General features: G+C 49.9%; 7 protein-coding genes across 7 annotated transcripts in view; 2 read left to right on the top strand and 5 right to left on the bottom strand.

Annotated features, from left to right (window-relative positions):
- BO86DRAFT_7987 (uncharacterized protein) overlaps positions 1-368 on the bottom strand; it is a 1,399-nt gene extending 1,031 nt beyond the window's left edge. Inside the window, exon 1 of the mRNA XM_025677689.1 lies at positions 5-368. Coding sequence (XP_025533561.1) covers positions 5-214 — 210 coding nt within the window. The 5' untranslated portion in view covers positions 215-368. The remainder of the gene's footprint in view (positions 1-4) is intronic.
- Positions 369-789: 421 nt separating this feature from the next.
- On the bottom strand, positions 790-1,906 carry BO86DRAFT_7998 (uncharacterized protein). Its single transcript, XM_025677692.1, has 3 exons — positions 1,782-1,906; positions 1,505-1,670; positions 790-1,327 (listed from the first exon to the last, which is right to left on the bottom strand). Exons 1-3 carry the CDS (start codon positions 1,881-1,883, stop codon positions 849-851), a joined length of 747 nt encoding a protein of 248 aa, XP_025533560.1. The 5' UTR covers positions 1,884-1,906; the 3' UTR covers positions 790-848.
- A 672-nt stretch (positions 1,907-2,578) lies between these two features.
- Positions 2,579-5,394, bottom strand: BO86DRAFT_414737 (MFS general substrate transporter; the record flags this gene model as incomplete). The annotated part of the gene is made up of 15 exons (XM_025674866.1): positions 2,579-2,593; positions 3,214-3,487; positions 3,576-3,667; positions 3,733-3,856; positions 3,911-4,001; positions 4,056-4,163; positions 4,219-4,270; positions 4,322-4,375; positions 4,432-4,591; positions 4,646-4,716; positions 4,776-4,829; positions 4,887-4,968; positions 5,015-5,094; positions 5,152-5,229; positions 5,287-5,394. The coding sequence occupies 15 exons, from the start codon at positions 5,392-5,394 to the stop codon at positions 2,579-2,581; spliced, it is 1,443 nt and encodes a 480-aa protein (XP_025533559.1).
- Positions 5,395-6,276: 882 nt separating this feature from the next.
- On the bottom strand, positions 6,277-8,610 carry BO86DRAFT_351678 (FAD/NAD(P)-binding protein; the record flags this gene model as incomplete). The annotated part of the gene is made up of 1 exon (XM_025669441.1): positions 6,277-8,610. One exon carries the CDS (start codon positions 8,608-8,610, stop codon positions 6,277-6,279), a length of 2,334 nt encoding a protein of 777 aa, XP_025533558.1.
- Positions 8,611-10,438: 1,828 nt separating this feature from the next.
- BO86DRAFT_384726 (monocarboxylate permease) lies at positions 10,439-12,035 on the bottom strand. Its single transcript, XM_025670947.1, has one exon. It carries the CDS (start codon positions 11,824-11,826, stop codon positions 10,570-10,572), a length of 1,257 nt encoding a protein of 418 aa, XP_025533557.1. The 5' UTR covers positions 11,827-12,035; the 3' UTR covers positions 10,439-10,569.
- Positions 12,036-13,689: 1,654 nt separating this feature from the next.
- BO86DRAFT_444560 (nitrilase) lies at positions 13,690-17,819 on the top strand. Its single transcript, XM_025676389.1, has 9 exons — positions 13,690-14,288; positions 14,349-14,941; positions 15,460-15,500; positions 15,557-15,605; positions 15,657-16,152; positions 16,206-16,268; positions 16,317-16,649; positions 16,703-17,158; positions 17,215-17,819. Exons 1-9 carry the CDS (start codon positions 13,812-13,814, stop codon positions 17,806-17,808), a joined length of 3,102 nt encoding a protein of 1,033 aa, XP_025533556.1. The 5' UTR covers positions 13,690-13,811; the 3' UTR covers positions 17,809-17,819.
- Positions 17,820-18,310: 491 nt separating this feature from the next.
- BO86DRAFT_394432 (uncharacterized protein) lies at positions 18,311-18,766 on the top strand (the record flags this gene model as incomplete). Its single annotated transcript, XM_025673201.1, has 1 exon — positions 18,311-18,766. The coding sequence occupies one exon, from the start codon at positions 18,311-18,313 to the stop codon at positions 18,764-18,766; it is 456 nt and encodes a 151-aa protein (XP_025533555.1).
- Between the last annotated feature and the right edge of the window lie 631 nt (positions 18,767-19,397).

Raw genomic sequence — 19,397 nt, 5'->3', positions numbered from 1 at the left:
GAGGTTTTTGAGGAGCAGGGGCTCTGTCCCTGCCCTGGCCAGCAGATTTGGGCAGGGACTGGAGTCGGGTACCCCGCGTTGTCTGGCCGTTTTGCGGTTGCTGTCTGTGTGCTTGTGGACTGCGACCATTGTTTTCGTGGACAGAACAGCGGCGGTCGTCTTCTGAAGAGGTCGCAACTCTCTTCGTGTCCGTTATGTTCATGGGGATTGCCATGCTTCGGGACACAGATAGAACTTTTTCGTGTTCTATTAGGATCAGGGTAATACGGATTTGGAGTTCAGGTTTTGAAAGCAACGCGAGTACTTGAAAGCAGATTTTGAAAGCAAAAACAGTTTTTTTTTTGAGACTCCTTTTTTTTGTTTTTGGGTAGTCTGGAGAGGAAAGGAGAAGAGAAGAAAGATCGAGCAGAACAGCGGGGGGACGAGCTGGTTTTGCTCGGCCGCGCTACCATTTCGATGTTATGATGCTCTCAAGGTGATTCTGCTACTGAAGTGAATATTCTGATTCAAGGATGACAGCCAGATGCAACCCTGTAGCCACAGTACCCGTGCAGAAAGCTTAACACAGAGTGTAGCACAGTCTGGGGGTGACCCAAGATCACCCCAGCTGCGGCTTGCAATTCAGATCGAGCCAATCCGCGAAACAGCCACTGCAGAGATGTCGCAATTAAGCTTCCAGGTACGATCAGATTGCGTATTGGGAGTCTCGTCGGAACTTCCGGTCCAATAACGGAAGCACTATCTGGCGACAGGGCCATCGTCTTGTTAGGTCTGGCTAGACAATTGTGCCCCAGTGCGATTCGAAGAAGTGGCCGTCCGATTGGATTGGGAAGTGCTTTCCGATGATTTCATCGGTTATAAGATTCTATTGCTTTGATCCTTTTTCTGGGTTGCTTCGTAGGACCTCCAGGAGACGGTGCACTTCCCGTTGAGGTCATACTGTCCCGTTTGCGCTTCTCTGCTTTAGCATTGCTGCGCTGTTTGCGTTGCTCGTCTCGAATAGCCAGCCTTCGTTGCACTTCCTCAGAGATGTCCTCCGTGTCAATCGACACCGGAGTTATGCTCCTAACGTCGTCCTCACCCCCAGGCAGCACCTTCATTAAGCGCTTGCGTTTGTGATGACGGGCTGGGTCAGCAAAGGTCGACATATTCTCTGCATTTAGAACTGCAGCATTAGTCTCCTCGTCTCGTTCGCTCGCTTCTGCGCGTGCCCGTTTCACCCGATCTCTTGCCCGAAGGCCATTTCCGGACGAATCACTCGTCCGACGAGAAGATGACGGATCTGAGCCCGAGTTCGAATGCAAGGTTTTCTCAGCATTTAGATTTCCTACCACAAAGTTAGATTCATCCTCGATGATCCATGGCTTCAATTGGAAAAGTTTTCCTGCAGAGAAAACTTTCTCGGGACGGAGGAAGCAACGTGACGTACTGGAACCCTATGACGGCGTGTTAGCACCATGTCAACACCACCCATACCTGCGATGGGAAGTAGCAAACAAACAACTCACAAATTTGCTTTTGATGATCTTGAACTGCATCATCAGTTTTTTCGTCCGCTCCAGCATGTTGGTAACCAACCGCGACGCATCGCCATTGGACGGAACTTCGCCCTGGACCTGCTGTAGCAGCGCTAGGTGTGATGCCAGCAACGACTCGTGCTGGGCGCAAACCTAAACAATCCAGAAGGTGAGTTTCCACATGCCAAATTCAACAATACCGTACAATGCAGGCGGTTAGGATGGCCAGCATCTGTGGTCATCTTCGGGAAAGTTTTTACACACCTCAGCCCATGACAACTGCTGCTGCGCGGCGTTGACATCACCGCTACCACTACCCAGACTAGGTCTACTCTCGTCATCTACCTCCTCTACAGTGGGATTCATGGAGGGTGGTGGGTGGCTCGATAATGGCATTGCGACAGGATCTGAACCAAGGAGTGAAGTTGGATTAAGGGCGCGGGGAGATCTTTTTGCTGATCGGCCCGAGAATGCTGCTCATCTCTTGGCATTTCCAGCCCGCTATTTTTAGGAACCACCCCCTTCCCACATGGTTAAGCAAGATCGTCTGGGGAGGTTCCAGAGATTGCTTGTAATCTCCGTCGTCATCCGTTTTTATCGCCGTTGGAGGCGATCTGTCGGTTACAACATAGGCTGGGTCATGTCCTATGCGTATCTTCCGGCCTGACGTAACGGCTATGACTCGGTCTAGGGTAACCGCGCTTTTAAAACGGACTAGCAATCCACCCACTTAAAAATTCGAGATCATACTCGATGCTTTACCTTGAGACTCTATTTTATGCTATTTGCTAAGTGCCTGGATATGAATAGCATCTCCTTCATATCTCCATTGAACGTCCTTATCACTTTCTAGTTCTTCCTACTAGCAACCCCATGTCCGACCTGTACAACTAGACCCTGCATTCATACTCGCACATGGTCACCTAAAAATATCTCCTCGCAGTGTCCCGCAAACAGAATCTTCAACTCTACCCTCCCCCACGCCATCAGACTCTGAGCCCCTTATTCTATGAAGATCAGCCAGCCCGGGCTTCCCAGCCCATCCCATCTTCGACACTGGATTAGTCGGTATAATTCTGGGTTGTAGAGTGGGACGATTATACCTTCCTACTCGACAATCTGGACGCCGGCCTAGGTGCTTATCAATCAGATACCAAGCCCATGCTTTAGCTTTACGACATGTTGAAGAATTGAGATCGTAGGCGGACTTGTAAGAACAATCGATTGAGCGCGGTTGTGATTGTAAGACGCGGGGCCGTGCTCTGTCTGGGAAGACGCGACGTCGGCGCTCAACGATTTGCTCGAATTCCATAATTAGACAACATGATCCAGCCTCTAGAGACATAATATTGTTGTATTTGGTAAGCTAGTGTTTATATCTAGGTTCTAAGTATTCTCATGTCACGGCCAACATTAAACAGCATTCAAAGTCCTTCTTGGAAATGGGGAATCAGAGTCGATTGTTGATACTGGGCTCCTTGAGACAAGCTTTGATAAAGCTGCATCATGTCACATTGATCGAGAATCATGTCCAAGAAGGACAATACAATGATGTGATATCAGGCCAAGGAAGCGACACAATACCTCAATCAGCAGGGTAGCCTAGCCGGGCGGACAGCCATGGCAACGGACCTTACACCTCATCTCCGGACTCAGAGCGCTCCTTCTGTTGATCGCCACGCTCCTGACCGGATACTTGGTCACCCTCCCTCGTTTGCTTCGTGTGCTTCTCCCACTTGAAAGCAAAATGTATAGTGACGAAAAGAATAGCTGCTAATATCGAGAGAGCCAGGTACAATTTTGCGCCAATGCGCCAGTGAGGTGCTTCCTCGGCGGGGTAGGCGGCAATGGGAAGGAATGCGCTGAGGAGATATGAGAAAAGTGTGCCGGTGGCGAATAAAACTGTTCGGACTTGAGGTTCTGTCTCGAGGTGCGCAGTTGCCCATGCGCATAGCAGCATTGTGGAGACGCTGGATTTCTCCCCGGTCAGTTTCGAGCGGATTTCGGTTGTCAGGGCGGGGAAAGGGATCAATTGCTGTCCCCTGTTGATTCACTTACGCTCCGATGTAGTTCATGTACCATCCAACCATGTAAGCAGACTCGCTGCTCGGGCGAATGACCAGAATTATGAGGGATGTAATGTTGATTACCTATATTTATATTCAGTGTTTTACATGGCGATAAGATGAGAGATCTCTCTCGGGGGGGTGCTCACGGCATGCAAAAGCAGAAACGGAAGTCTGGTGCCAAAGAAATCGCTGAAACCACTGAAGAGGATCTCCGCGACGAGTTGAATCGCTTGGCCAATAATGGGCAGATAATTGAGCATAGCAACTGAGCTAAATTGTGGGAGTCAGCACCTGAGATATTGATGGGGTGATGAGTTGGTTTACTATTTTTTCGTTCCATCAGTGTTGGTCAAGGATTTGAGCCAAAGATTGAAATAGTTCGTTGGGGTCGTCCCCGTGCCAATGCACCATGCAACTGAGACTTAATCAGCTTCCTTGCTATCCTGTGTAGATAAGTTGAAGAACATACTAGAGAATAGCCAAAGATGCCAGAATCTCAAGGCGCGAAGGAAGGTTCTGGGCGTGATCCCAACTTGTGGGCTCCGGCCGACACGACGCGTGCGCGCAAGAGCAGTTTCTTTGCACATATCAGGTTGTCGGTCTTTCAGGAGATGCCATGTAGACTAGCTCACCGATGTGTCGGGACTTGAGATATATCTTGGAGAGTGGATTTTGTCTTTCCGGCTGTTGATCGTGTTAGTGGTACATCAGCAACCCGGAGGTCAGGTTGCGTACAAATCCAGGCACTGCTACATAGGCAAGAAGGGCAACAGTAATCGTGCATATTCCCTGTTCAGCGAATGCGTTTAGTCTCACTAGCATGAATGACACGAGCTTTAACTCACATTGATGATGAAAGCCCATTGCCAGCCGCTTCTTCCAAGCGAACCGTTCAGATTTGTGGAGAGTGCACCTTGCAGTGCTCCGGAAAGCATAGCACCGACTGGTTGAGCCATGTTGTAAAGACTCATGCGCAATGCCATCTCATGCGGAAGATACCATTGACTAGGAGTGATTGCCTCAGTATTTGTGTTGGCTAACGAGGTAGAAAGATCATACCTGATGATAGTAAAGTATCCCGGCCAGGTAGCGCCTTCGCAGAACCCAATGAGGAAGCGAAGGCCATAGACCTTGTTCTGTTAGACTTTCAACCAATCCTGGAAAATACATCTAGGGCATGAGCTGTTACCTGCTTCGCAGACGTGGCAGTGGACAAACAGCACGTAAAGATTCCCCAAAGAACCTAATTCCTTACATTAACTCGCTGCATGTAAATTGCGCCCGAAGGATTATCCCTGACCTCACATGTAGGCAGCCAAATCGCTGGTCCGATATGAGAAATTATAATGCATGAGGGATAAAGCATGACCATGTAGCCGATGCTAAATCCGATCAGCATGGGTCAATTAGTGTAGAGAAAATACTCACTTGAAAAACGTGGTGAAATAATTTAGCTCGTTTCCATAAAGCTTTAGGTCTGTTTGCATGCCAGAAACGTATGCATTGCTCTGATTAATTGTTCTTAGCTTTGGCCTTAGACTTAGTGAAAGACATGGTCGACTTACAATGTTGGTCTGGTCGAGGTACTTAAAAGCATATCCCAGAAACCCAACAACAAGGAATATCGCATCCAGACGCCATACCTAATATTCCATGAGCTTCAAGGTTCATATTTGATCGAAAAACGACAGAGATCTTACCAGCGCCTTCTCAGCATCTGCATCGACTAGACAGATCTCATTCTGCTCGAGCTCTGTGACTTGGTCCAGGAACTCCTTGCTATGCCTCTGACGGAGAGCCATGCCCATTGATCTGACGAGAAGGGACCGCGATTGAGCAGAACCATCAAAGACTCAGGAACAATTGCGAACTTCATGATTCCCTTGACTGTACGCAGGCTTTATATAATAATTCAAAGGAAACGGCCGCAACAATCGAAGATCGGCTGTTATCACGATGAGATAGTGCGAATGGCATCAGCGCGGGAAGCGAAGACGTGCTCTAGACCATACCCCACTTGCATGATCAAGCTTAAAGAGGGGATCAGTGCGTCTCGGTCTGATCAAACTGTCCCTGTGTGGGATAGGCATGCCGTTATCGGGGTCAGTGAGATGGCTAGCAACTTTAACATCAGGGTAGCTGTTAGTTGTTTTGTTCGGAACCCCTATCAAAACCCGACTGACTGTCAGTGGAGAGCACCACCACTACACGTGGGACAAAGGCAGTATAAACTTAGCATGCAAGCCTTTGGGCTATTCAAGCCATAGCAGCTATTTGAGAGACCCTCACTCTACACTAGTGCCTTGAGGGAGAGAATGCATAACGTCCAATAGTCTAATGGTCACGGGACGTGGTATAGGATAGAATTGAGTCCGGGTAGTCATAACAAATGAGAAAGGAACCAAGCAAGACATTTAAGCTAGTATGTTCAAGTTGGTTATCGTTGAGAAAAGGCTGAAGCGAAAGTAATAGCTCTTAAAGCTCGCTGAAATGGACGGTACTGAGCAGAAATGGGAAATTGAATCATCTCATGTGTGCACTGGACGGGACAGAAAAGAGGGGAAGTGACAGCAATCGCGGGAAGCTTCTGCCGCACTGTTGCCGCGCTTCCTCAAGGAACCGTTTAACATTCACACTACCACCTACCTAGGTGGTCAGACATTCCTTGGAGAAGCCTCTCACATCTTGACTCAATTCCTTTTCTCTGCATTAGCCTGTTCTGCATACCAAGTACGAACAACCTCGTCCAGGTACGCGCTCAGTTCTTGCTTCTTTCCAGGTGATGCGAATGAGTCTACCAAGGTGCTGACAACAAAGTCCTGACTCCAGACTGAGGCCTCATCGTGGGAAAGCCCCCTAGAATGCTTTCCGGTGAAATGCTTTCGCGTCGACTCAGTTGTAGGCAACCCTTTCCCACGACTCAGCGACTCGATAACCTGTAGCACCCCCTGCACAACTTGATCAAAAGCATGATCTTTGCTGTCGTCCGAATCTTGGAGCAAGTCGATGCTCTTGTAGTGAGTCTCACTCAATTCACTCAGATCTTCTGCCTCACTCACAACGGTAATCTGATAGCAGATGGGTGTTTTTCTGGAGGCCCTGCCGTTAGACGCCCGCCGGAATGTGGGCTTCAGATTGAGAAGATATCCAGACTCCGAAGAAAAATGACTGCCAGCAATCTTTCGAGCGCGGTCACTGCCCCTCAGCGAAAGTCCCACGTCGATGAAATGATGCTTGAGCGTGTTCAAAAACGTTTTATCATCTACTGAAGATATGTCCTGCACGAACAGTCCATACGTGGACTTCATCTGCTCAATAGTCATACATCTCCTGTCCTTGAGATTTTGGGCCTGCAGGAAGGGTTGAAAATGATCTCGCATGAGCTCAACTTCGAAGAAATGCGATTCTCGCCGGGCGAGCGACGAACCCCTGAGGGTCGTTGACCCTTGTTCTTCCGGACAAATGAAAATAAAAGGCATGTGCCCTTGAGACAAAAGCTTCGGAATGAGGCCACTGGCTATTATGTGGGATAAAAAGTCGGACCCCAGGAGAATAGCCACATGCAAAGATTTTGCCCGAGGATCTTGGGTCAACGCATCTGCAATTCGCGCAGCATGCGCCGCAACACGATCAATGGCGCTCACATAGAAGTGTGTGCCTCGCGTTAGCGTTCCCATAATATACAATCCGGGTGCTGCTTCGAAAGTGTCAAAATTGACATCCACTCCGCCTGTTGGATGAGGCTTGAAGAGGCCTTTGGTAACAAGCGACCGAATCAATGGGGATGAAATCCGGTCGAGGTGACATTCCTGACCTGTAGCCTCGACGACATATGGTGCTTCAATCAGTCCTGATGAAGTGGTCGCGACGAAAACCTTCTTTTTAGGGTCCCAATCGACCCTTTCACCAGCGACGACGTTTAGCTGGGACTTTTCCATCAGGTCCAAGATCTTTTGGGCGTTTTGTATGGGCATCCCGTGGCGATATCTCATCCAAGGACTAAAGAATTTATCCAAGAATAATTTCTGACTTGCCACTGGTAAACAGCTCCAATATCTCTCGATGACAGGTGCGGTGTGGCGAAGAACGGTCTGCCAGTGAGCGCTGCCATCCCGTGCGGCCTTCATGTCAGCTTGCAGTTCTTGAAGTGGGGAGGCATGTTTCTGGAACCAGCTCCAATCGCCATTGTTGATGTAATCAATCTCATCCATCAAGCATGTCATGAACTTGATTAGAGCGTCACTTGGATTTGCTTCGATCTCTCGTGCAAGGATGTGAAGAGCATATCGGCGGGGAAAAGGCTCAGGGTCCCCTTGGACTGTAGGCACTCGCCCACTGCGTGACATGAATGTGATTGGGCCTTGGTGGCCATTTTGAGCAAGGGCTATAGCGGTGTCAACAGCCGACAGGCGGGATCCAATGACCAAAACCGGAGCATCGGCAGGGATGCTCTTCAGGCTTTCCGTGGGCCATGGACTCGCGAGAAATTGTGGTTGATTCATGAGATGTGTATATGTGGTAGAGGTGAAATTGCCTGGTGCCATCACGACCTGACCTGCAAGACATTGCCCACCGCTACTTAAAGTCAAGACAAATGACTGATCGTTCTGGCGCTCAATATCGGTCACTTCATCGTGAACGAAAGAAACGCTCATCCCTAGCTGCTGGGCCGCATTGAGTGCTCGGTGTGACATGTCTTCGAGGTATTCTCCATAGATGTCTCGGGATGGAAATGGCCCATTCTCCAGCTCGCTCCTCCAACGCGAGAAGTGCTTGGGGTCATCAAAGTATAACCCCATTGTGTCGGTGTGCATGTTGATGATAGTGCCCGAGCAAAGAGAAGAATATGCTAACCCAGGACCAAAACGCGTATCCTTCTCAATCACAGTGATAGGCGGCAAGCTTTTCCCATTCTTGACTTTCTCAATCAAATGCAGCAGAACTGAAATGCCACTCGCACCAGCTCCGACTATGACGATATCACCCATATTGGGATCAGAATGAGATGACTGTGAGCTACCCATAGTAAAACTTGGTACCAGAAAGTGAAGGTTTATTGATGTGTGCTCACTATGAAGTGGCTCTAAGTATGTACAGAGTAGGACTATTTATGCTACTCTCTGATGCGTACAGACCCCTTCGGGGAAACCTGATATCCCTTTTCACGAGGTACCCAGAATAGAACCACAGATATTCATGACCATACTCTGACCACCCGTTATGATCGCCAAGACCCCGCTTTCAACACGACCGTCTCTTCTCCATATGCATTTTCCGAACAAGGAGTGCGGTTCTTGCAATGTGAGCAATTCGGAGTTTCAAGGATGCCTCGTTCATTCTCACTGTCGGCATCCATTGCCAAGAAGATCTTCATGACCAACAACAATATGCTGCAATTTCCGACGAAAGGATCATACTTGCTCAGGTGGAAAAAATGCCACATACATGCATTGATTGCACGATGGGCGATTTTGAATTACACCTGAATTTGCGCGGCACACCGAAAGGCTGAGAATATCAAGGTAACAAGCATAAGCGCCATCTGATAGAGCACGCCAGTTAGAGATATGAGCAATGACAATTACGTTAATCGATTGTCTCATCCTAGTCCGGTGGCTGTCTCTTCACATCTAGACTCGGCTGACCGAGCCAGGAACATGATCCTAGCCTTCGCAACTGGAAACGTGGTGAGTGAAGCATCATTTGCCACGGATACGATAGCGGCCCGTGACAAACTACTCGAGTTTTAAGTGTGAAAACGAAACGGGTCCATGATTGGCTCAGTGTACATGCAGCAAAGATCCAGTAAAACTCCGCTATGCAGCCCGAGGAGTCTTGATTGAATAAGCCCTTGGGAAAGTCTCCGCTCCAAGTCTTGTCCCGTCCATCGCGAGTCAGGTTCTGTTCCTCGTGGTACGTATGACCGCAATTACTGCTTCGATAATTATGAGAGCCTGATGTGCCTGACAGCTACTGGCCCGGGGTTTTGTCAAGGCATGTACAAACGCATGACACACTGATTGCTGGTCTCTAGAGGACAATTGACATGATACACGGGCTTACTCACCGACATTCATCTTCAACGCTCAGATCCCCAGAACCGATTGATCACCCTCCTGGGCGAACATTTACCCGACTAAGCTGACCGGAATAGCATCATTTCAGCTTTGAAGACGATCATCGGCGCCACAGGGGCCTAGCACTTCGTACAGCATCCTGGAGTAGCATAGCTGCAAAGCCCCAGAGTAAGCGCTAGAGACTAGCCCTCACTGCGATTCCAATCCACAGTCAAGGCAGCAATATGCGACCCGAGACGACATGATTGATGCCATCGGCATACCATTTCCTTGGCAGATTGTGGCATCTGCGCTCTTCGAGATCATGATTGGTCCCTGATCCTTCTGCCCTATTGACCCTATTTTTGGCCTAAAGGTTCTCTTAAGGCTTGAAGGGTCTTTGCTCGGCTAAAATAGAAAGAAAGGCAGAATTTAGGGATCGTCCGTCGGCTGATGCGCATTGTTTCCCCGGACTCTTCCCCGTTTCACATTACTCTAATTCCGCGTCGAGCCGGAATAATCGGAGTCGGAGGTGACATGGTTACCGTGCATGCCGCCAGGAGCTCCAGAACGCCTTATGGCAGGCAGCGGGGAACGGCTTGGCATGCAGGCATCTTTCCCCTCCCCCTGGATATTTTTAGCATTAAATATTTTGAAGATCGCTCTAATTTTCGAATCTCGGCCTAATACTTTTACCGGCCACATGTGCGTTGTAGACAGAATTGGACTATAGCGGGTTGTTGTGCATAGTCTATGCATATCTAATTATGTGGGATTCGGTATAATACTTGATACCAAAACATTCGTTCGATTTTCCACAACGTGCTTTCACGCAACCCCACATTTTTCCACCGGCAAATCCTATCCCGAGTCTACTCTAACTCTTACCGTACCTGTTCCTCTTTTTCCGAGAGCAAGGCCATGGTCTCAGATCTTGACCTTGACGCGCCATCCGGTCTTCGAGATCCTCGCCCCCAACAGCACCATCGCACCTAGTAAGATGACTACTCCCGCCCACACCTGGGTTCCGATGTAACCATGGGCCTTGGCAACGAGAGCGCCACCCAACGGAGGTCCGGTCAAACATGCAAAGCTCATGATCGTGAAGCCCATGCCGATCCTCGTGCCAGCTTTACTGAGGTCCGTGATCAGGCTGGAGAGTGTGGGTGGCCAGAGCCCCTGGACCGCATTGGCGCAGAATCCGTAAAGTACGGCGAACGTGTAGAGCCCCGCGGTGGAGTGCACGGCCGCCCAACAGAACATCAGCACGCTCGAGGCCACCGAGAGAGGAATGACGGTGTTCAGCGGGCCCAAGTGGAAAGATGCAAAGTACGCGGGGATCAGGCGTCCGAGGCTGGCGGCCGCGTTGAGCACTATGATCAAGTTCGTTGAGTCGGAGTATGTGAGTCCGATCACGCTGCGGCCAAAGGCACCCACATAGTAGACTGCAAAGTACATGCCCCAGAAGTTGAGCCAGATGGCCAGAATGAAAAAGGTATAGATTGGCTCGTCGCGGAAGGCGGACAGCTCCACGAGGGGGCCCGACTTACGCGGGGGCAGACGAGTGCGAAAGAGCGCAACGGCAGGGATCGTGGTGGCAAGCATGACGAACCCCACCACGCGCAGGGTCCAGCCAAATCCAAGCACGGGGAGCAGGCCCTTGACCAGCCCGGGGAAGACCATGCCCCCTGTCCCGCTGCCGACCAGACAGCAGGCCACCGCAAATACGCGGCGTTTGTCGAAATAAGTGGCCACTAGACCCATTGCGGGGCAGAACTGGAGGCCGCTGCCTAAACCCGTGCAGAGTCCCTGGGCGAGAAAGAGCTGCCAGTATTGGGTGGAGAGCGATGTCATGAAGACGCCCAGAATCTGCAGGAATGCGCCGGCGCAGAAGACGTGACGGAAATAGCCTGCGTCCAGCGCTCGTCCGGAAAAGGTGCCCACGAAGAAGATCAGAAACATCTGGATGGACCCGACCCAGGAGATTGCGGACTCAGATACCCCGAGGTGGGTTTGGTAGTAGGACTGGAAGACCCCGTAGCTGGCGAGATAGCCCCAGGTGTTGAAGCAGACGAGGTGGCCCATGGCAGACTGAGTCCATGCCATGGCTCCGCCATCTGGGGGCGGCTTCACCACAGAGTCTGTAGTAGATGTCGAGATATCATCTTCGACGGTTTTGGTCATGGTTGCTGCTGGCGCAGGAAAAAGAAATCTCGATGCTTGAACAAAGCTGATTGAAAATGCTCGATCTTAACTCAAGAGCTTCAAGGCGCTATTTCTGCTCTTTTGTAGCGAAACAATGCCATGTCTCTTGATAACTAAAATCCAATCCTAGAAGTCGACGTGCAGTAGTTATGAGTCGATAGCGGTATCGGCCGAGTACTTGGCTACCGATTGCCTAGACACTAATCGTAGTCAAGTTCAACAATGAGTCACGGGTCATCATCACTATGCTTTGGGGAAAGTTCTTTTACCAATCCCGTGCAAATTTGGGGTTTCCCGATATCTCCGCACGAACACCTAGTGAGTTAATACCATGTCCGGTCACAACAGCCAAGCGTGCAGCTGACGAAGACGCAATGCGGCCGCGGGAAAACCTCTTCGACCCTGTCGCGACGACCTTGGCATGCATGGATCGCGGAACTCCGTCTTATTTGCATGCAAGCAAAAGCTTTCTGTGGCCGAGAAATTGCCATTGCAGAACAATGTCACTTTTGTTGGTTGCCCCCTTTATCCGTCGCATCGGAGCCAGCCTTGAAACGTAACAGGCTTTAGCAATAGTATGTCGACATCGACAGGGGTATATTATGGCCGGGGTTTTGAACAAAGGGCTTTTCTCGGAGTTGGTTTGATGAATGAAATTCTGGCTTGGGATCCCTCGATTTTGAGGAGAGGATTTTACCGTGAAATACGAAGCTCTTTCTGTACTCACAATCTGTTAGCTTGTATGTATATCGCTGGGCTGATGCTTAACAGTACTTACCATTCCTGATTCCATTCATCTTGGATAGGCGATGCAGTAATATAACCTTGTAGGATCGTGGCTACACCGGACTCCAGGCAACCATAATCTTCATCCAAGAGAGAGTCTAATTGATAAGTAGCTAAGAGACTTTGAAGAGGGAAATTATGTAGAGTGATCATGGTAGAGGCAAGGGAAATGTCCACGTGATCGGATGTCAAAGCTGGAGACTATGCCTTCTTTTCTGAGTAGTCTCACCTCCCTGTGACGAATATTCTACCTACCTTTCCACTCCACAGAAACTCTCAATCCACCAGATAACCTGACAACCTTTGTTCACTTGTTTCCCTAGCCTTTCAATCTCTTCTATGACTTTTCTTAGCTTGACTCGAACTAATTCCCTTCTTTTACGCCGCTTATCATGCATCAAAATGGCAGGTACAATCTTGCTCCCAGGTACCTAGTGAGTTCAACCCCTTGGACCAGGCAGGATTCGTCAATTCGCGACTCAGCTCCAAAACCATGATGCCTTTGATCCATGAAGGTATCTTCTCATGAAGGCGAAAGGTCAAATACACTGTCTGTGAGCTCCAGACATTGAAGGGCTTGCAAATTTGCAGGTGTCGTGGGTTGAGCGTCACACCCCAGATTGTCGAGAACAGCGACTAATTATGTTTCTTAAGAGTCAGGTAACCGCACTTTCAAGACTCGTTTGCCGTTGCTCTATGCTCTTTTTCGATGGTGGCAACAAATCGAAGCAGTGCTGGCTGTCAGGTGAACATTCCGTGACATATTATGGCCGGTCCGATAAGATATCTTCGTATCTAATTGCTGGTGGAGTTTACTATGGTTGCCCAATTGGTTCCAGTCTATTGTCACATAGTATTAAACTTATTACGTTTTTCTGGGTATCTCAACGATTCCAAGATTGACCCCCACGCCTTCAAGAAGATGAGTCAACAAGCATAAGGCTCTGGAGCAATCATGGCTCAACCTTAATACGAAAGCGTACGAAGACAAGCACCCACAGTGGAGAATTGTACCCGCAGCATCCGCAACTCCCGTCGCGTGGTTCATCGGAGTGAGTTCGCCGACAAGCCTCCGACGGGGCCCTATATCCGAAGGCTAGAACCCCCTCTTCTCTTTATATACCACGCCAGTCCACGTCACATGTCGAAGGTGAACAGATTACCCATCAGCCTTCACAATGCCTCGCAAAATCACAGTTGCTGTCGCGCAAGCGAGCACCCAGTCATCCCTTGCCACTACCTTGGATGCTTTGCACCGGGTAACCCGCCACGCAGCGGCTCGTGGCGTTCACTTGATTCTATTTCCGGAAGCCTACTTGGGTGGCTATCCGAGGACATGCGATTTCGGCACAGCGGTCGGCTTCCGCCAACCTCACGGCCGCGATCAGTTTCTAGAGTATTTTAACTCCGCCGTCGATCTCGGTGACACCCCAACCGGCGCTGGTGATGACTGGGTCGATCGGAAACTCCCTCTCCCGCGGGGTAAGGATTACCGTGGTGACGGCACTCGTGAGACCCTTGAGAGGATTGCCCGGGAGACGGGCGTCTTCATCGCATGCGGTGTGATTGAAAGAGCGGGAGGCAGCCTGTACTGCTCTGCTGTTTACGTCGATCCCCGCGATGGTATGCTTGGAAAGAGAAGAAAGGTCATGCCGGTGGGTCTAAAACCAAATTTTTAAATTGATCCTCAGTGGAGCAGTATTAATATTCTTTAGACTGCTTCTGAGCGTCTTATCTGGGCACAGGGCTCGCCGTCCACCCTGAAGGCCATCACTACCGAGCTCAATGGCGTCAAGCTGACGATCGGTGCCGCTATTTGCTGGGAAAGCTTTATGCCTATGCTTCGCCAGAGCCTCTACGCACAAGGTGTCAACATTTACCTAGCACCTACAGCGGATAGCCGCGATACCTGGCTGCCTCTTGTTCGGACCATTGCTGGCGAAGGCCGCACATTTGTTCTCACCGCTAACCAATGCGTGCGGCGCCGTGAGCTTCCTGGTTGGATCACGGGTACTTCTTCTCAGGAGGCAGTTGAGAATGGTGACGAATATATCTCGCGGGGTGGCTCTTGTATCATCGGCCCTCTTGGGGAGGTGCTCCGCGAGCCGATCTGGGAAGTCTGCACGGATGATGCTGCAAGCCCGGATGACTTGAATGACCCGGCTCTCGAAGCCGCTGTCTCTATCTCGGAGATCGATTTGGATGACTGCGAAAGAGGAAAGCTGGATCTTGATGTTACCGGGCACTATTCACGAAACGATGCCTTTAAGTTGTCCGTCAAGGGTCTTGACCTGAACCCTCCTCCTCTGTGATCGATTTCTATTATCAACTGGGATCATTTAGGAAGAACAAGCAGGGGTAGGCGGAGATAATGTACATACAAAATGATATCCATGTTATACTTTGCATTCTTAGTTTATTGATCACCTTTCGCTTTCTACTCCACAACCCCGCAATTTGCAACTTTGTGCCTTATAGATAAGGCAAATATATTGCATCGCAAGACTGAGTCATCATCTTCCGCAAAGGGAATAGCTCATTTCAAGATTGGAGGATCGCAACTGCCGATGAGAAGGCCGAACAACATTTCAAAAGAAATGCCAAGTCAAGACTTATGAGTTGAGATTCGCAGCTTGCACAAAAACAATGAATTCAACTAATGGATGCGTCAGATAGTGCTGATGACCACCCCGAAGAGGGGGGGAGAATTGCTGCAAAGCCAAGACCGGCACTCCTAGCATGCAGGCGCTGTCGTGCTCGCAAGCAGAAAGTATGCATACACCTTAGTGATATATAGTCGAGCTATTGACATTATGACCAGTGCAGCCAGTCGCGACCATGCAGTAACTGTGTCCAAGCACATGCCGGCAAGTACAAAAGAACGATGTGTTTCTTTCCTCTAACCGGTGAGCGATTTGTGTAGCTTGTGTCGCGAGCCAAAAACCGCCAAGGGAGAGTCGAGTCAATCCAGAGTGAGCAGATCTTGGAAACTTACGAGCTGAAGTCTTGACTGAATCTTGCAGGTATGCACGGGCTCTTGAGGAACGCATACTCGAGCTCGAAGCCGAGCGAGAATCCACCGGACAGAATACCCGCGCCACCGTTGAAGCATATGGGATGTCCTCGTCTGCCAATGTTGCAGGAACAGCGTCAGGGTTTGATAGAATTCAGCCTCGGTTGCAGCGAGATACACCTGCGGAAAACTCACCCATCGCGGTTAATCCTATACATGCTGAAAGCATCCGGGCGCAGAGCACGCCGTCACTCACTATCCTCACGCCACCTACACAGCCTTCTCCTACCGGGCTGTCAGTTGGGGCAGTCGAGTACGATGAGACGGGTATCTCAACAGTCGCTCAGGATAAGCTCATTAGGATCTTCCTAGAACGCGTCAATCCTAGATACCCGTTCCTCCATGAAGAAACGTTCATCAGCTGGTACGGGGCATGGCGATTTGCCAAACGTTCGAGCCAGCCACTCCCGGCTGTAGAGAAATGGAAGGAATTCTTCGTGAAGATGGTTAGTTGAGCGACACCCCTTGTTTGATTATGTGTACTGAACGTGTCTGGTAGGCTTTTGCGGTAAGTCTGCTGATTGCTCCACAAGTGTCCCCGGAGGACATGAGGACTTCGCAGGTAGGTCAGTTCTTGCCTATCGTGGAATAAGACTGAGCATTGACACAGGCTTTATACTCCTTGGCTATGCCATTGCTCGGGAATGTTTTTTCATGTCTCGATCCGGTATTACATGTGCAGGCCTACCTGCTTTGCACATTGCATGCTCTCCATTCCCCATCGTCACAAACGGTTCTCACAATGATCTCCGCTGCTATGCGTTGTTGCGTGATCGCACAACTGCACATGAACCAGCCGACGAGCAATGCCCGGGACGAATCGGCTTTGCTTGATTTACAGATACGACGTCGGGTATTTTGGTCCGCCTACGCCATCGATCGTCTACTTAGCTGGATCTACCATGTTCCCTGCAGCCTCGCCGATGAGAACATCCAAGTCGAGGTACACGTGTCGCTTTTTCAATGCTGGTCATACGATACTTATCATATCAATAGCCTTTTGCGAACCTGAATGACGACGAAATAAAAGCCTGGGCCTCAAGGAGCGAACGGCCGGACGAGACCGAATCAACGCCTCGTATAACGCAAGTCTCATCCGCATTACATCTGCTTCGGGGCAGAAGAATCCAATCGCGAATTCTCGGCATTATGATGCGCACAGACTATGAACACCGTTTTGCGGCACATCACAATTGGCGCTTGCATATGCTGGAAGCGCTTGACCAGTGGAAAATGCAATTGCAACCTCATAGCGATCCCGCCTCTGAAGGTTATACGAGTGAAGGCTGGGTGGGTATGCTGTATAACTATACCATTCTTATATTATATCGACCGACCAAAGAGAATCTCTGTGGATTCGTTAGCGAGCGCTGTATCAAAGCATGCTCTAATATTCTGCACACATTTTGGGTGTACTTGAAGAGACGCCAGACGGCGCAGCTTTGGCCTGGAGTAAGTAAATACGGTCAACTCAGGGAGCATTCGGAATCTGACAGTTTGGGTCGCAGCTTTTGAGCCAATTTGGCACAGGCATAATCTTGCTATACTGCCTCTGGGCAACACCACCCTCAAAAAGATCAACGTCATTCCAATCTTCAGAAATTACTAAGTCTATTAGAACATGTACGGTTATTCTTGCGGTTCTATCTGAACGCTGGACACAAGCTGAAATACTGCGAGACGTCTTTGACCTTCTCGCAGACTCGGTTCCGGTGCAAGACACCCCTGACTGCGTGGAAGGGATTGGCCTATCGGCACAGGCGAGGCAAACAATCAAGTCCCGCTTGCCTATGCTGCACGTCATCATTGTGAACAAGGACATATTACGGATGTTGACGGAGATGGTAACTGAGGACTACCCGTGGACTGGTTACAGAGATGTACCGAATGTCTACCGATGGAGCTCTGAAGACAAGCATGATGCAAACGGGTGTACATTGTGCTGGGAGGGTAGGCCTATGGTAGGAGAGCTAGATAGCCTTCCTCAGGAGGACTTGGTCTCAATGGGCCTGTGGCCATCGCTATATGATGACGCAGGGGGATTGTACACTTCGCCTTCCGGAGGGTATCCGTCTTTCCCAGGGTTGTTGGGGTCTATGTAGCTTGTTTCTGGGAGGGCAAGATCTACATACTGAGAAGATAGACCAACCATGAGGAACTAAAGACCTGGGCTTGGGTAAATATTTGCTGAGATTCATAACCTCGTATGCCTGTCTACTTTTTTGTATTTGCAAAGCCATCTCTTTCATGCACTAATTAAATAATCTTTGCACGAGGTAGTATCAGTCGCAATTTAATAGTTCAACGCGAGTTATATTTCAACGTGATTAATAGTTCAACAGACTCATTGCAGCCTACATGGCAGAGAGTTGCCTATCAGTGTTGAGGGAGGCCTTTGAATCTGGCGTTACTTTTCTTTCAGGCTGTACATCGATCGAAAGTGAGGTCACTATTCAGTCAAAACACCAGGAACAAGTTCTCCTTGTCCATCGACTGATAACTTCTTCATCTACCAAGCACCAGCAGAATCCTCAACGCCTCCCCTGTTCACACCTCTTGCCTCTGTTTATTAATCCACCCCACATCCTCCCTCATCCTCAGAACATGGCCTTCATCGGCACCACCGCGGAAATCCGCGACGAACTCCTCAAGGACGACGAGCCCAAGCGCGTCATCATCCGCGTCAACACCAAGCGCCTGGAATCCTACAACTACCGCGGCTCCGCCTGCGCCCTCGTGGCCGAGATCTTTCCGGACTGGGAGACCAACGAGCGGATCCGCTTCCTGCACATCGAGATCCGCGTCGGCCGCGCCTTCCTGGCCATCGACCTCAACAACGGGCCCTACCTCCCCGTCGAGCTGGACCTGAACCCGATCCCCGTCTACATCCTCTCGATCTTCCGCCGCGGCTGGGCCCTGGTGCGCTGGCGCCAGCTCGACCAACACATCGCCGACCACCTGGCGCGCATCTGCATGCTCAACTACGATGACCCCGTGCGCCCGTATCTGGCGAACTATGATCTGCGTGAGCTGTGCAGGAGACGCTCCGTGTTCTCTTGAAATCTTGGTGTCTGGGCTCTGGTGGATATGAGAGCGTGCGGGCCGTGCACAGTAAGCTGGGATGCACGCGGCAGATGATGGATATGCTGTGCTTCTCGGCTTCTTTCACCGTGTGTCGCGATCGATGCAGTATCCACGCTTCTGGGATTTGAACTTTCCCCACTGAGTAAGTCTCTCTTTCTACTTTTGCAATCATTGTCTGTTTCTTCGGCTAATAGATGTGTGCAGAAATGCTAAGGATTAGCGCTTTGGTTTCACATTCAACATTTCGCCTTCTTGGCTTGACTCTGGTTATGGGACTATCTTGCTGGGGATGTTAGGCGCATCTTTTGATCCAACATAAAGATTATTTAGCGGATTGACAGGCGACCTGGGGTTTAAAATCTGATAAACAGGCTTATACTTGGTACTTCCTGATGAATTTGCGTCTTGGTTCTTTGATTTTTATTGCAGTGTTAGGCTTCCCTACAGCCTACAGTAACTGTAAACCTTGTACTAGCAGTGCTCTACCGACCGTGCTTTGCTACTGTTGAACACACTATTGCTTAAAGATTTACTGCTTAATATTGTGTTCTGGTCTGTGCTGCTGTAATGCTCTATCCCGGGGTGTGCATTGAAGTTCTTGGCCTCA

Source organism: Aspergillus japonicus (genome assembly GCF_003184785.1).
Source record: "Aspergillus japonicus CBS 114.51 unplaced genomic scaffold BO86scaffold_1, whole genome shotgun sequence".
Lineage (NCBI taxonomy): Eukaryota > Fungi > Ascomycota > Eurotiomycetes > Eurotiales > Aspergillaceae > Aspergillus > Aspergillus japonicus.
This window is presented reverse-complemented; position numbering and strand designations above follow the sequence as displayed.

Excerpts from the sequence above, each read along its gene's own strand:
- BO86DRAFT_7998 (XM_025677692.1), bottom strand. The coding sequence starts at position 1,883 with ATGAATCCCACTGTAGAGGAGGTAGATGACGAGAGTAGACCTAGTCTG. Across the intron at positions 1,671-1,781 it reads AGCAGTTGTCATGGGCTGAG|GTTTGCGCCCAGCACGAGTC; the intron begins GTGTGTAAAAAC and ends TGGATTGTTTAG. Across the intron at positions 1,328-1,504 it reads CATCAAAAGCAAATTTGTGA|GAAATCTAAATGCTGAGAAA; the intron begins GTTGTTTGTTTG and ends ACTTTGTGGTAG.
- BO86DRAFT_384726 (XM_025670947.1), bottom strand. The coding sequence starts at position 11,826 with ATGACCAAAACCGTCGAAGATGATATCTCGACATCTACTACAGACTCT.
- BO86DRAFT_444560 (XM_025676389.1), top strand. The coding sequence starts at position 13,812 with ATGCCTCGCAAAATCACAGTTGCTGTCGCGCAAGCGAGCACCCAGTCA. Across the intron at positions 16,153-16,205 it reads AGGAATTCTTCGTGAAGATG|GCTTTTGCGGTAAGTCTGCT; the intron begins GTTAGTTGAGCG and ends CGTGTCTGGTAG. Across the intron at positions 16,650-16,702 it reads ATGAGAACATCCAAGTCGAG|CCTTTTGCGAACCTGAATGA; the intron begins GTACACGTGTCG and ends TCATATCAATAG.